At 33.2% G+C, this 12,502-nt stretch overlaps 2 protein-coding genes across 2 annotated transcripts in view; one reads left to right on the plus strand and one right to left on the minus strand.

Annotated features, from left to right (window-relative positions):
- LOC141403840 (protein Lilipod-like) overlaps positions 1-1,670 on the plus strand; it is an 84,419-nt gene extending 82,749 nt beyond the window's left edge. The window contains exon 9 of the mRNA XM_073986871.1: positions 1,506-1,670. Within this exon, the coding sequence (XP_073842972.1) occupies positions 1,506-1,533 (28 nt within the window). The 3' untranslated portion in view covers positions 1,534-1,670. The remainder of the gene's footprint in view (positions 1-1,505) is intronic.
- A 208-nt stretch (positions 1,671-1,878) lies between these two features.
- Positions 1,879-11,806, minus strand: LOC141403835 (uncharacterized). Its single transcript, XM_073986849.1, has 6 exons — positions 11,032-11,806; positions 10,822-10,965; positions 6,918-7,025; positions 6,728-6,821; positions 4,513-4,651; positions 1,879-3,540 (listed from the first exon to the last, which is right to left on the minus strand). Exons 1-6 carry the CDS (start codon positions 11,674-11,676, stop codon positions 2,724-2,726), a joined length of 1,947 nt encoding a protein of 648 aa, XP_073842950.1. The 5' UTR covers positions 11,677-11,806; the 3' UTR covers positions 1,879-2,723.
- Positions 11,807-12,502: the final 696 nt, after the last annotated feature.

Below are 12,502 nucleotides of genomic sequence, written 5' to 3' on the forward strand. Positions count from 1 at the left end.
ATGATTAATGAAATATATTGGAAAATAACTAAAATAAAGAAAAATTGTACTTCTTTAATTCATTTTCGTATGACAACTTTCGTGTTTTATCAGATGACAAACTTCCTATTGAAAATCTGTTGGAGTCCTCGTATAAAGATTCAAGCAATGCAAATTTCTTAGTTCTTGTCCAAAAGATGATTTCGAACGAATTATTTTACAATTAAAAAAAATATTTTTTTTTTAATTTTGTATGAGGAAAAAATTGTCGTTGTCGTAAATTTTTCGTGATACCATAAATTAGCCCTACGACAACGACTACGCCAATGACTACAAAAACGTCTACGCCGAACAATTATTTTGATTGTAAAAACTGTAGGGCTGGTTTTTCTTCTGGATTAAAAGCTTAAACATGATCTACTAATAATTCTATTAATTTTTTAACCAAAAGAATTCTTTGAAATGTGATATTTTAACTTTTAAGAACGAATATATTCATAATACCAATCAGTCGTTTCGACACGTCAACTTGCAATTCTGGATACGACTACGCCAACCGTAATAAGGCTGAATATTTGTTAATATGTGTGGAATTTTGTTAAACTTGAAAAGAATAAAGCCCTAATAAACATGTGCTTTTTTGTTTTCAAAAGCAAATGATTGAAACATCTTCTCTTTTTTCAATGAATTACCAGCGACCCGAAACATTTTTGCAAGTATTCTACTTTCTGCGAGAAATTATGCATTTAGTGGAATGATATGGAAACATTCAAATTGAAAATCTAACGAGTTTTCATTCATGTTTTCCAAAATATTCAATCAAATGTGAAAAAATATTAGTTTTTTAAATTCCAATAATTTATAGACATTTCCTTGTTTTGTTTACATTTACGTTGACACTAAGGTTTACAAACAAAAACAAATTCCTTTGTGGTTGTTGTTCGAGTTGTATTTGTTGTAGTATTAACTTTACCTTGTATTTGTTCTACCATGCATCCCAGCAGAACTTAGGAACCATTTTTGCAGCGACCGTTACTTTTAAATTTTAAATATTAACGCAAAATATAATTTATTAATTTTAGAAGAAAAAAAACACAAAAATACGTATTAACTAAAATTGTCGGATTTAAATCCTCATATAGCAAAAACTACTTCACGTATCAGTACCAAAATTCAGATTCTTCTTAATTAATTAATTAATATGTTTTCTATCACTCCCAATCAATAAGTTTGTTCAACGAAGTATTTAGTTTTTACCATTTTTGGCCACGGTCGTGACACTGTGTGGCGTGAATAGGTTTTCATAGTTTGATTTTTCATTTTCGAGCAAATACTCGATCGAATCGAATGTCGTAATTAGGCCCCAGTGTTCTTTTTTTCTTTTCAACATTCAATACTTCTATTTGTCACTTTCATCATTTTTATCATGTTTTCATATATCAATTAACTGTTAAACTTGTCCACTGTGCTCCTTATATATTTATTTTTTGTTTTGTTTCCTTTGTTTGTTTTATGTTTAATTTCAGATTAAGTGCAATTTTTACGTTGGGATGATGTGAAGGCGTTCGTTTAAAAATTGGAAGCACAACTATATAGATTTTTTATTTATGTACCAAAAATTTGTTGTAAGAAAATATGTGTGTATATTAGTTTTAACAACAATCAAACGAATCAAACAATAATTTAAAATAATTTATTTTTTTATATATATAATTTAATTAAAAATGAAAATAAAAGAAAAAATTAAAATTGTAATATTATATATTGAAAAGTAGATTTTTAATTTGATAATGGAAGTTTTTGTTACACCGACAAATGATTTTTGAATCCAGTTAGGCCCGAGACTTTTTAATAACCTAAAATCAAAATATTGTTTAACCAAAGTAAAACGTAGCCATCTATTATTTTATAACGTTTATTACCTTTATTTATTCATTCTTTCATTAATTTATATTTTTGTTTAGTCTTATTTTTATATGTGGTTTTAACAATCTATGTATAAATATGTTTTAAGCCGTTTGCTTCATCTTATTCATGATCAGTTGCACTGTTTTTTTACGTTTTGAGGATTATTGTTTGTGGTTTTTACTAGGTTTTCACAAGCTTATATTCGTCTATAGATTTCTGTTTCGAACAATAAAAAAACCAACTGATGCTGCAATAATAATTACGAATCAATAAATAACAATGTACAGTAGGATCACGATAATTCGAACCCCTACACACTTATAAATTATTATAAATTATTTAAGATGCTTGAGTACGAATTATCGACATTCCACTGTATACAAATTATTGCAGAAAAATTGATAGATTGAAAGTGATTGATATAAATGTGTGAGAGCTGTTGTTATTGTTGTAAAAGGTACTTTTTAAACTTTTTTGGTTTGATTTTAGATTTGTTCTTTATTCATAGTGTGAAAAGGGCGGCAGTTAAATATTTTTAGTTTTGTTCATTTTTTTTAATTTCATTTTTTGGGGGTCTTTATTTCCCCACTTTATAAAACAGTGACTAGAAAATATATTGTTGGTTGTTTTGATTAGAGGTCTTTTGCTCCAAATATGTGTATTAGGGGGAAACATGACAGAGTACAAGATATAATAGGATATTGGAAAAAAGTGGGTTAGTTTTGTATTCATGCATTCATAATTGATATGAACTGTTTGGTTTGATTTTGTTAGTAAAGTAAATGTGAATTGAAATATGAGAGGGAAAGAAAGAAATTAATTATAACAACTATGCTTTAATTGGCCTTTATTAAACTAGAACATCCACCAATTGCACCATCTTCACTGTTTAGTTCATCTTCTAACAATTCATCGGCTTCGGTTTCTAAATTCATGGACAAATCTTCTTTGGCCTCAATACCAACATCTTCGCAGACGCCACCAACTACTTCATCAAAATCTCTTAAATCCAACTCATGTAAAGCCTTTTGTACTAAGGCAGCCAGTTCAGGTGGTAGATCTTTTAAATCATCATTACGTTCCTGGACAATGGAATTGGGAAGTGGTAATACTGGCCGTTTACTATCTTTACCTTGTTGTTTTATTGTACGATCAGCAGCCGAACCCGATGTTGAGGAAGCTGTTTTATATGCATACAGTGCGGCATCAGTGAAATCATTTAGATTTATACCACCTCCGACCACATCATTAGTATTGGTAATATCATATTCTGAAGATAAAATACTTCTACCCGACTCAGTTGACAGAGAAGACATGCCATCATCTGAATTTGTGGCCAGCGGCATTTTCATTGATTCTTCATTTTCCGAAGACATGGTACCCGAATCTTCGGTAACATGGCTTTCACCACCACATGATGTGGTGCTACGTGCTGTTGTAGCTGAGGACACAACACCACCACTATGTTTAATTTTTGTTTCATCATCTTCATTTTTGTCCGATTTGGAATTGGCAACGGCATCAACCTTGGATGGACAATAACCTTTTAATAGAAACTCAGAGGGAGAGAACCCGTCATCATCATTCGAAGTTTCAATACCAGCTAAAATCTTCATTCGCTGTTCCAGTTCAGCTATTTTTGTAGCCAGAATCCTTAACATAAAAAGATAAATAATGAAAATAAATAATAAAATAAATATTTATTCCGCAAATACAGTATCGGCCAAAACTAAAGCACCCCCTCAGTAAATTTTTTTGAAATGATAATTTTTTTATGAAAACTAAATTATAAATTTATTTTTTATTTTTCTTTTTATTTATTTATATCTTTATAATTACAAAATACAAAAATAAGGAGATCAGAATTTAATAAACAAAAGTTAAAATTTAAAAAACATTTTAGGTCGCAAATATAAGCGGACAAAACTAAAGCAATTCGTTCTTTTGCCAATTTTTAAACGTTAGCGTATTGTATTTGACTAGTGGATGCTGTAGCATCATTTTTGGATGAATATGAACAATATCGGCTAATGTTTTCGTATAGCCCCCTTATAGCGGTACCTTCCGATTTTCGGTATTTTGGATATTTAAGCCACATTTTCCTACTAAATTAGCTATAATTTGGCACTTAGGGTTCTTAGTGGTCACAAAACATATCCACCAAAAATCGTGGACCTGGGTCCACGTTTGAGTATAGCCTCCATATAACGGTACCTTCCGATTTTCAGTATTTTGAGGATTTAAGCTAAATTTTCCGAAAACCGATTATTTCGCCTGCAATAATTAATAATTTAATATCCTTTATGCCTAAAAGATGTGATTGTGTTATCCACAATAGAGGATAAGCAACGAAATATTGATATCAATAGTGTTTGCTGTACCTCAAATGGGGGGGTGCTTTAGTTTTGTCCGCTTATATTTGCGACCTAAAATGTTTTTTAAATTTTAACTTTTGTTTATTAAATTCTGATCTCCTTATTTTTGTATTTTGTAATTATAAAGATATAAATAAATAAAAAGAAAAATAAAAAATAAATTTATAATTTAGTTTTCATAAAAAAATTATCATTTCAAAAAAATTTACTGAGGGGGTGCTTTAGTTTTGGCCGATACTGTATAACTCACTTGTTGGTTTTCTTTTGATGATTCAATGCCAAATTTTTATCATTCAAGTTATCCAGCAAGGTCAGGCATAACGTTTTCAAATCTTGAATGGTTTCAGTTTTTGTAGGTAAGTCAATGCCACTTTCCAATAGATTTTTAACTGCAAAAGGTAAGTTAAACGTTTTAATAAAGATGATAACAAGTAATTTAATTACAACAACAAGTAAAGGTAAGAGAAAAGTAAAGGGGATGACAAAAAAACAAAAATTACACAAATTAAAAAAATAAAATAAAACGAAAGGAAAATCTACCCAAACATATTTCAAGTGGAATGCGGTCTTTTGGTATAAAAACAATCTGCGGTAAAAACATAAAAACCATCCAAGAACGCCCTTAAATTGCATCTTACCGGGAATTTTTAACTTTTGTGGGAGAAGTACTATAAAAGGCGAACTATGTATTTAAAAAATTGAACCAAACCACAGTGTCCTCTTGAGTTCAAAACTCCTATATGATCAATCTTACCACCTTTTATGTACAGATATCCGCCACTAATTTTACGGCCATTTTGTTCACGACATGGACTGCGAATATGAACACGTCCTGGTCGGTGGTAACAGGATTTCAACCAACTAAATATTCTATAAGTCTTCAGTTCATCCAGGCATGCTACAGCTACCTGCGACAAGCTGAGATCTAGGAACAAGGTTATCAAGTCCCTAGTTGGCAGCATACGGTGACAGTGTGGTCCACGAATATAAGTGGAACGCGATGAAACAATATTCTAACCTGACGCAGCTCACAAAACTGAAACAGAGTGGTTTCTCATGTCTTCAGTGGACCATCTGCATGAGGAGACGAAGATTGATCCAGTACCGCAATATAATCGGCCCGATCATGAATGTATACTCCCCGTGATTTTTGTCTATCTGAAGTTGCAACTTAGAGGAGAGCGTGATTGTGTTATCATCAGAACCATCCTAATAAGCATATTGTGAATAGGACGGACCCACCACACATGTCAGGGGGTATCTTTATGATCTAGGGGTATGTTTTTGGCTACAATATAGAACCCTAGATCAGCACGTCTATCATGAAGTTTTAAATAGCACTCACACAGATGTAGCCGCAGATCCCAAAATTAAGTATCGTTTTAATGAAACCCAGGTGGACTTCCGAAACGTCAGTTGTTTTTTAAGTGTTTTATGCATCCTATTAAATATCGCAGTGATACAGAAGGTCCCATATCCCATGGAAAAGCTGATTGGCAAGGGTTCAGAAAATTTACCAATCACCTATCAGAGAACTGTCCATTTCCTTAGATCCTAGGGTAGTTGAGAAAAATTTCGGGAACATAACCACAGCTACTGCAGCTCGCTACATATCCAAAATAAGACCAAATTTCCAAGCAGAATCGACGGGACTATCAAATGAGCGTGATGAGCTTCGTCAGAGAGTCAGAGAATTTACTTTTGAAGTTAACAGGTTAGTATGCGACCATAGGTGGAAAAAGTGGCTAGACCACCAGAAGAAATGTATTATTGGTGCAGAATTAAGTAAATTGTGGGTAATGGTTAAGTCACTCTTGAATCCGGGAAAGAAGGATGTTACTTTAAAGACATGATATATAGTAAGCGGTACGCATATTTTTTAACATGCGAAGAGTTCTACGCCGTATAAGAGTCCTCTCAGCCGAGGGGATGCCACCACAATTTACGATGAGCGATGTTGCAGACGTCATCCGAAACGCGAAATCCAAAGCGTTTGAATGTTATGATAATGAAGATGTGCCTACTAGAATGACATAGAAGTCATTTTATAGTACACGGGTGTCAGCGTGGTGCAATGGTATGCGCACCCGCCTTGCACTCAGAAGGTCTGCGGTGCGATTCCCAGGACAGGCAACATCAAAATTCCAACGGTGGCAAAATACCACTCAGTGTAATGTTGGCGACATACCCTGAGTATTTCACCCAAATAAAATTTCTCTACAAGCGGTGTTTTAAGACACGCCGTTCGGAGTCGGCGATAAACAGTAGGCCCCATATCATTGAGCTAAAATGATTGATTGATAGGAGAGAAGTCTAACTCGTTCCATCTGAGATGTTTGTGGAACATTAAAATAATAATCAAAAGTGAATGTTGGAACGAAAAACAAATAAATAAAAAAGATAGCTAAAAAAAGAATTAAAAAAACGAAGCAAGAGAAATTTAAAATACTTTGAAATCCCATTACCTTGTTTATGAGAAAGTATATTTTCATCGACATTAACTGGTGTTTGTGCACCTAATTTCATAATACCTTTTTTACGTTTAGCTTCCAACATGGTCTTTTGGTGTTAAAGGATGAGAATGTTAATATGTTAATTTGATTTTTGTTAGCTTAAACTATAACCAAACAGAATTAATATATGTATTGAATTTACCTTGTATTTGCTTACGGCTTGTTTAGTTAAATCCACTTCACTTTCAATATGTTTTAAACGTTCATTCAGGTACTTGTTCTCCAAAATGATACTATCAATATCAAGGAACTGAAATCAAACAATGAACCCAATTAAATTTTTTAGTAACGTCTTAAGAGATTTTCACGGATTTTTTTTTTCAATACGAATTAAATACTCAAGAGGAAACATGGTACAATTTTATTAAGGTAGTGGTGTCACACCAGCTGTTCGAATATGAAATGTCAAATTAAACAAAACTTGCTTAAAAATGAAATAATTTCCAATGAGGAGTATTTGGCTGTCTTCCGTATCGTCAGATACTTTACAAATGACTGAAAATCTGCGAAGTATTAGGTTTCTTAACGTCCGTTGTATTTAACAACTGCGAAGCTACGTGTTTCAAAACGTCAAAAATACGTATTTATAACGCAGGTCAGAAGCAAACATATATCATTTTTATTTTTCAAGGAACAATGCATGACTGTGCAACTGAAATATTTTGACGATGTTTAAACAACACAAAGCAAATGACGATACGGATGTCAGCCTTGTATACGAACGTGGTATGCACACGTTAGCGCATCACATTGGACTAATAGAAAATATTCAGAGTTGTCAGAAAGCCAACCCGAGGACTGCAACGGCAGTTGTCTCTGACAGAGGCTTGTATCACAAATGTACATACATACAGTTATGTGAAAAATAATAAGGACAGTGACGTTCACTACCTTTGATCTCTCCTAAAATGTGTAAAATGGAAGAATTGGCGATGGAAATTTGTTTTTGAAAATGTACATGTATTGCAATAAGAAATTCCGTTACGATTTTGGTTTCTTTCTGTTTTGTTTTTATACAAAACAAATATTTTTCGTAAAATACGCGATTTCTGTTGTGAAAAATAATGACAGTTTTTCGTTTTAATGAAAATAAATTGATATTATTTTTTGTGATGCCTTCCTGTAAGTACAAGTTTAAAATGAATTAATTTCTATTCATTAAACGTTAAATCTACCGATATTTTTAGTTTTTTTTTTAAATATGGGTAAAAATACGGGTTGTAATGACGCTACTCGAGAAATCACTAAATGTTTACATAAAGAAGGACATTCATATAGAAAAATTACAGGAAAAGCTTGGGATTTTAAAACAATGGTGGAGGGTGGACTTAAGTGGACTTCAAAAAAGAAACTCGTGGCAGAACACCAAAAATTACACCTTTAATAATAAGACGCGTTATTCGATGAGTAAAAAATATCCTTTTACCACATCATTACAAATAAAAAACGAATTAAATATGAATTTTGACGCATCAACAACTCGTAAAACCATCTTTGGTGTCCACATTAGAGCTCATATTGTCAGAAAAGTATCATTTTAATTGAAAAATAATGCCCTTCCCACGTAGTGGTGTAGGGTATAAAAATATTCAACAAATAATACAAATTGCTAGAAATCACATCGCTTGGTCTAAGAAAAATTGCGTAGCATTCTTTGGTCTGATGAAACCAAAGTTACTTTTTGTGTTAGAATACAGGAGTTCATCAGGCTTCTACCCTGATGAAAATCAATTATATAACCCAAAACATACTCTGAAGACGACTAAATATAGAAGAGGTAACATCATGGTGTGGCGCTCATTTTCTTACTACGCCGTGGGGTCTCTATACAGTATTCAAAGTGTTCTGAAATCACCAGATTACATTGAAATTTTGAAAAATATAATACTACCGTATGCTGATTGTGCTAGGAAGTGCCTCTCAAATGAGTCTTCAAGCAGGATAATGGGCCAAAGCATACGGCAACATGAAACCAGTAAGGAAAGGATCAAAGTCGGGCGGGGCCGACTATATAATACCCTACACCAATGTGAATATGTAAAATATATATGGGAGCTAAATCGAAATCAGAACAGATTTTGACATAATTTTTCACATTTATTTGTAGACAAAATTCCGTCACATAGTCCAAATTTCATCAAAATTGGACATTTATAGCGTGTTTCGTGCATCAAATACCTCAAATCGGTCGAAAATATATATGGGAGCTATATCCAAATCTGAACCGATTTCGATATGATTTGCCACAGTTATTTCTAGACTAACCACTGTCACACATTTCATTCATTTCATTGAAATTGGACAAATATAGCGTTTTTCGTGCATCAAATACCTCAAATCTGCCTATAATATATATGAGAGCTATATCCAAATCTGAACCGATTTCAACATAATTTGGCACACTTATTTCTAGGCCAAACCCCGGCAAACATTCCAATATTTTTTGAAATCGTACATATATAGCGCGTTTCGTGCATCCTAAAATCGGCCGAGAATATATATAGGCGCTATAGCCAAATTTGAACCGATTTCTATATAATTTGGCACACTTATTTCTAGACTAAATACCGTCGCACATTCCAAATTTAATTGAAATCGGACCATCGTGCACCAAATTTCTTAAATCGGGCGAAAATATATATGGGGGCTATATCCAAATCTGAACCGATTTCTATATAATTTGGCACACTTATTTCTAGACTAAATTCCGTCGCACATTCCAAATTTCATTGGAATCGGACATTTATAGAGTATTTCGTGCACCAAATGCTCTAAATCGCGCGAAGATATATATGGGGGCTATATCCAAATCTGAAACGATTTTTACCTAAATATATAGCGTTCGTCCTTTGGCCAAAAAAACTATCTTCCCAAATTTGTATGCGAATCGGACAATAAATGCGACCTGTACTGTGTTTACAAAAATACATGGACAGGCGGACATGCGTAAATCGACTCAGAAAGTGATTCTATGTTTATCCCTAAAAGGAATTGTGGGTCTATCTCGTTTCCTTTTGCATGTTACAAACTAATGCACAAAGACATAATACCCCTTACCACAAGGTGGTGTAGGGTATAAAAAGGGGTTCCAGGATAATTAAGTTGTTAGAATGGTCCGCACAATCCCTTGATTTGAACCCGATTGAAAGTTTGAGGAACGAAGTTATAAGATCCAGCAGGGGAAAGTGTCCATCAAATTGTGACGACTTTTGGCAATTTATACAGGTTGCGTGGGACGCGGTACCAGTACAGGAGTGCCAAATTTTGGTTGACTCAATTCTAAGACGATGCGCTGCCGTTTTAGAAAACAATAGCTCGTCTACAAAGTACTAATGAAACTGAAACGCTTTATCTACCATTATTTAGTAAAAATCTGCATTAATTTCTTTCAAATTTGGTTCATATTAAAAGATGTCATGAAGTTCCTTATGTTTTCGCACACACCAAACTACGTCAATTCGTATGAAATATAAAAGATAAATAAAATATGTTTACAAACAATCAAAATGTTTTTATGAAACTTTTCTTAACATTTTAAGAAAACAATAAATTTTATAAACTAAAATCATTTTCACTTTTTAGTCAGTTTTCTATGTTATCTTGGTTATGGATTGAAGTGTCCTTATTATTTTTCACACAACTGTATGTCACAATGGACAAAACTTAAACTTTTGCAAGTAAAATAAATAAAACAATCAGATCGGGGACACCACCAATTAAGAAGGACCTTAGTCCTTCTTGTAACTGCTCCAACTACTGGTTCCCGGTATAATCCTATTCTAAACTGTCAGGTATTTGACATACACTTTTGGCACAGAAAGAAACGATGTATAAATTCGTACTTTTTTCGAATCTATTGCATAGCAAAGACACTGACATTTTCTGGATGTGGTTCTTATAGAATCATGTGTTCCACTTTTAGGTAGTGTAATATATGGAAACTAACAACAGCTACGTAGACGAAACAAATTACTACTGTACATAATCAAACACAAACCAATGAATATGGCGGGGGTATTCACAAAATTATGCCCTGATTTTCTTACCTTTGGGTGGGTTTCTTTAGCCTTTAATGCCACCTGTAATTCATGATTTAGCCGATGAGCTTTGCATTTATAGGCATCTCTTTCGTTGGTCAATTCCTCTTTTTCATCGATGACCGCCTTTAAATCAAAAGCTAATTGAGCATTCTAAAAAAATAAATAATTATATCAATTATAAATTGACCAATTAACAGGCACCAGATTTCCTCCTACTTTTTTCTTTAATTGTTCCAAATGGCAAATAAAATTTGAGCGTTCTTGTTTCCACTGCAATAACATTTCCTTTGAGCAACCGTCAAGTATGACATCCTCCTTGTTGCCTTTTCCATTTTGTTTAGAACCTTTTTTACACTCTGCCGTCGAGTTTCCGGTGGCTTTTTGATTTCTTAAAACTTCAATGTCACCCTGAACTTCACATAACTTTTGTTTTAATGCCTCCACCTCTGTTGTTAGTTTTATATTGCGTTCTCTTGATTCGTGTAGAATCTTTGCCACATTTGTCTTTCCAGCACCATTTGACATTCCAATACTAACATCACTGGCTAAATCCGAGAAACTACTATTCCGTCTCAAGGCCGCATAACGCAGCTGAAGGGTCTCAGCCATTAATTTGAATTGATCACGTTCTGTACGAAATTTCTCCAGTTCCTTGCGAAGTATTCGCAGGGCTTCCATTTTACTCTGGAGTTTACGATGGATAGCAGTTGTTTCAACACTATAGTTTTCCTCCATATGTTCCAAACCAAACATGTCGTCGTAGTTGTTGGTCGATGTGGAAGATTGACGTTTACGTTGCGCCCACATAGTGGTTTCTTTTAATTTATATTGTCCCAGTGACAGAGATTCGTCATCTGACATTTTTTAAAGTATTTGCTGCATTTAAATAAGAATAAATTTCACTACAGTAGCGAATATCCTGCTGAAATATCTCCCTAAAAAATAGGGATACGCAAGTCGACTTTCGATTACACGATTAGTCGACTTTTTAATTTGAGAAGTTTAAAAATCGAGGACGACTTTCGATTAAAAAGGAAATCGATAAGTCGATTTTCCCTCGTAAATGCCGACCGGTGTTGCCATAAGTCCAAAAAAAACAACAATGGCGATTTGGCAATTTTTACCTCTAAAATTACGTTTTTTTAACAAATACCCCGTTGTTTGCCTGTCGAACGACGTACACGAAATAACCCGTTTCTACGACACCACTCGTAATTAACAGAAACATAAACAAAATTTCCTTCATTTTTTTCCTTATTTTCACGAAAATTTGAACCGAAAACACATCAAATATACATAAAATGAATAGGAAAAGCAATAGACTTTCCTTAAAATGTATCTTCTATATTTAACTACACACATTTCATCCATAAATTCTGAATAATTTTGTATTTTCAATATATTTTTATATGTTTCTATTTTCAAAATTAAAGAGAGAGAGAGAGACATGTCAAAACAATATTTGTGTAGGTATACAGACTTTCAGTTATTTGTTTCCTTTTTGTTTCTGATTTTTTACTCGATTTTGAACTAATGGGCAAGAAATGTGTGTGGAATTAAGACACAACCATGTTCCTTCTGCATCTACATAAAATGTTTAGTTCATTATTTTCGTTCATCTTTTTCCTTTTTTCTAAAATTTTTTGTGTTTTCAACAAATTTTTCAATTTTGAATTTAGACATGTCA

The sequence above is a fragment of the Musca autumnalis genome, unplaced genomic scaffold, assembly GCF_047663935.1.
Source record: "Musca autumnalis isolate F117 unplaced genomic scaffold, ASM4766393v1 scaffold_1, whole genome shotgun sequence".
Lineage (NCBI taxonomy): Eukaryota > Metazoa > Arthropoda > Insecta > Diptera > Muscidae > Musca > Musca autumnalis.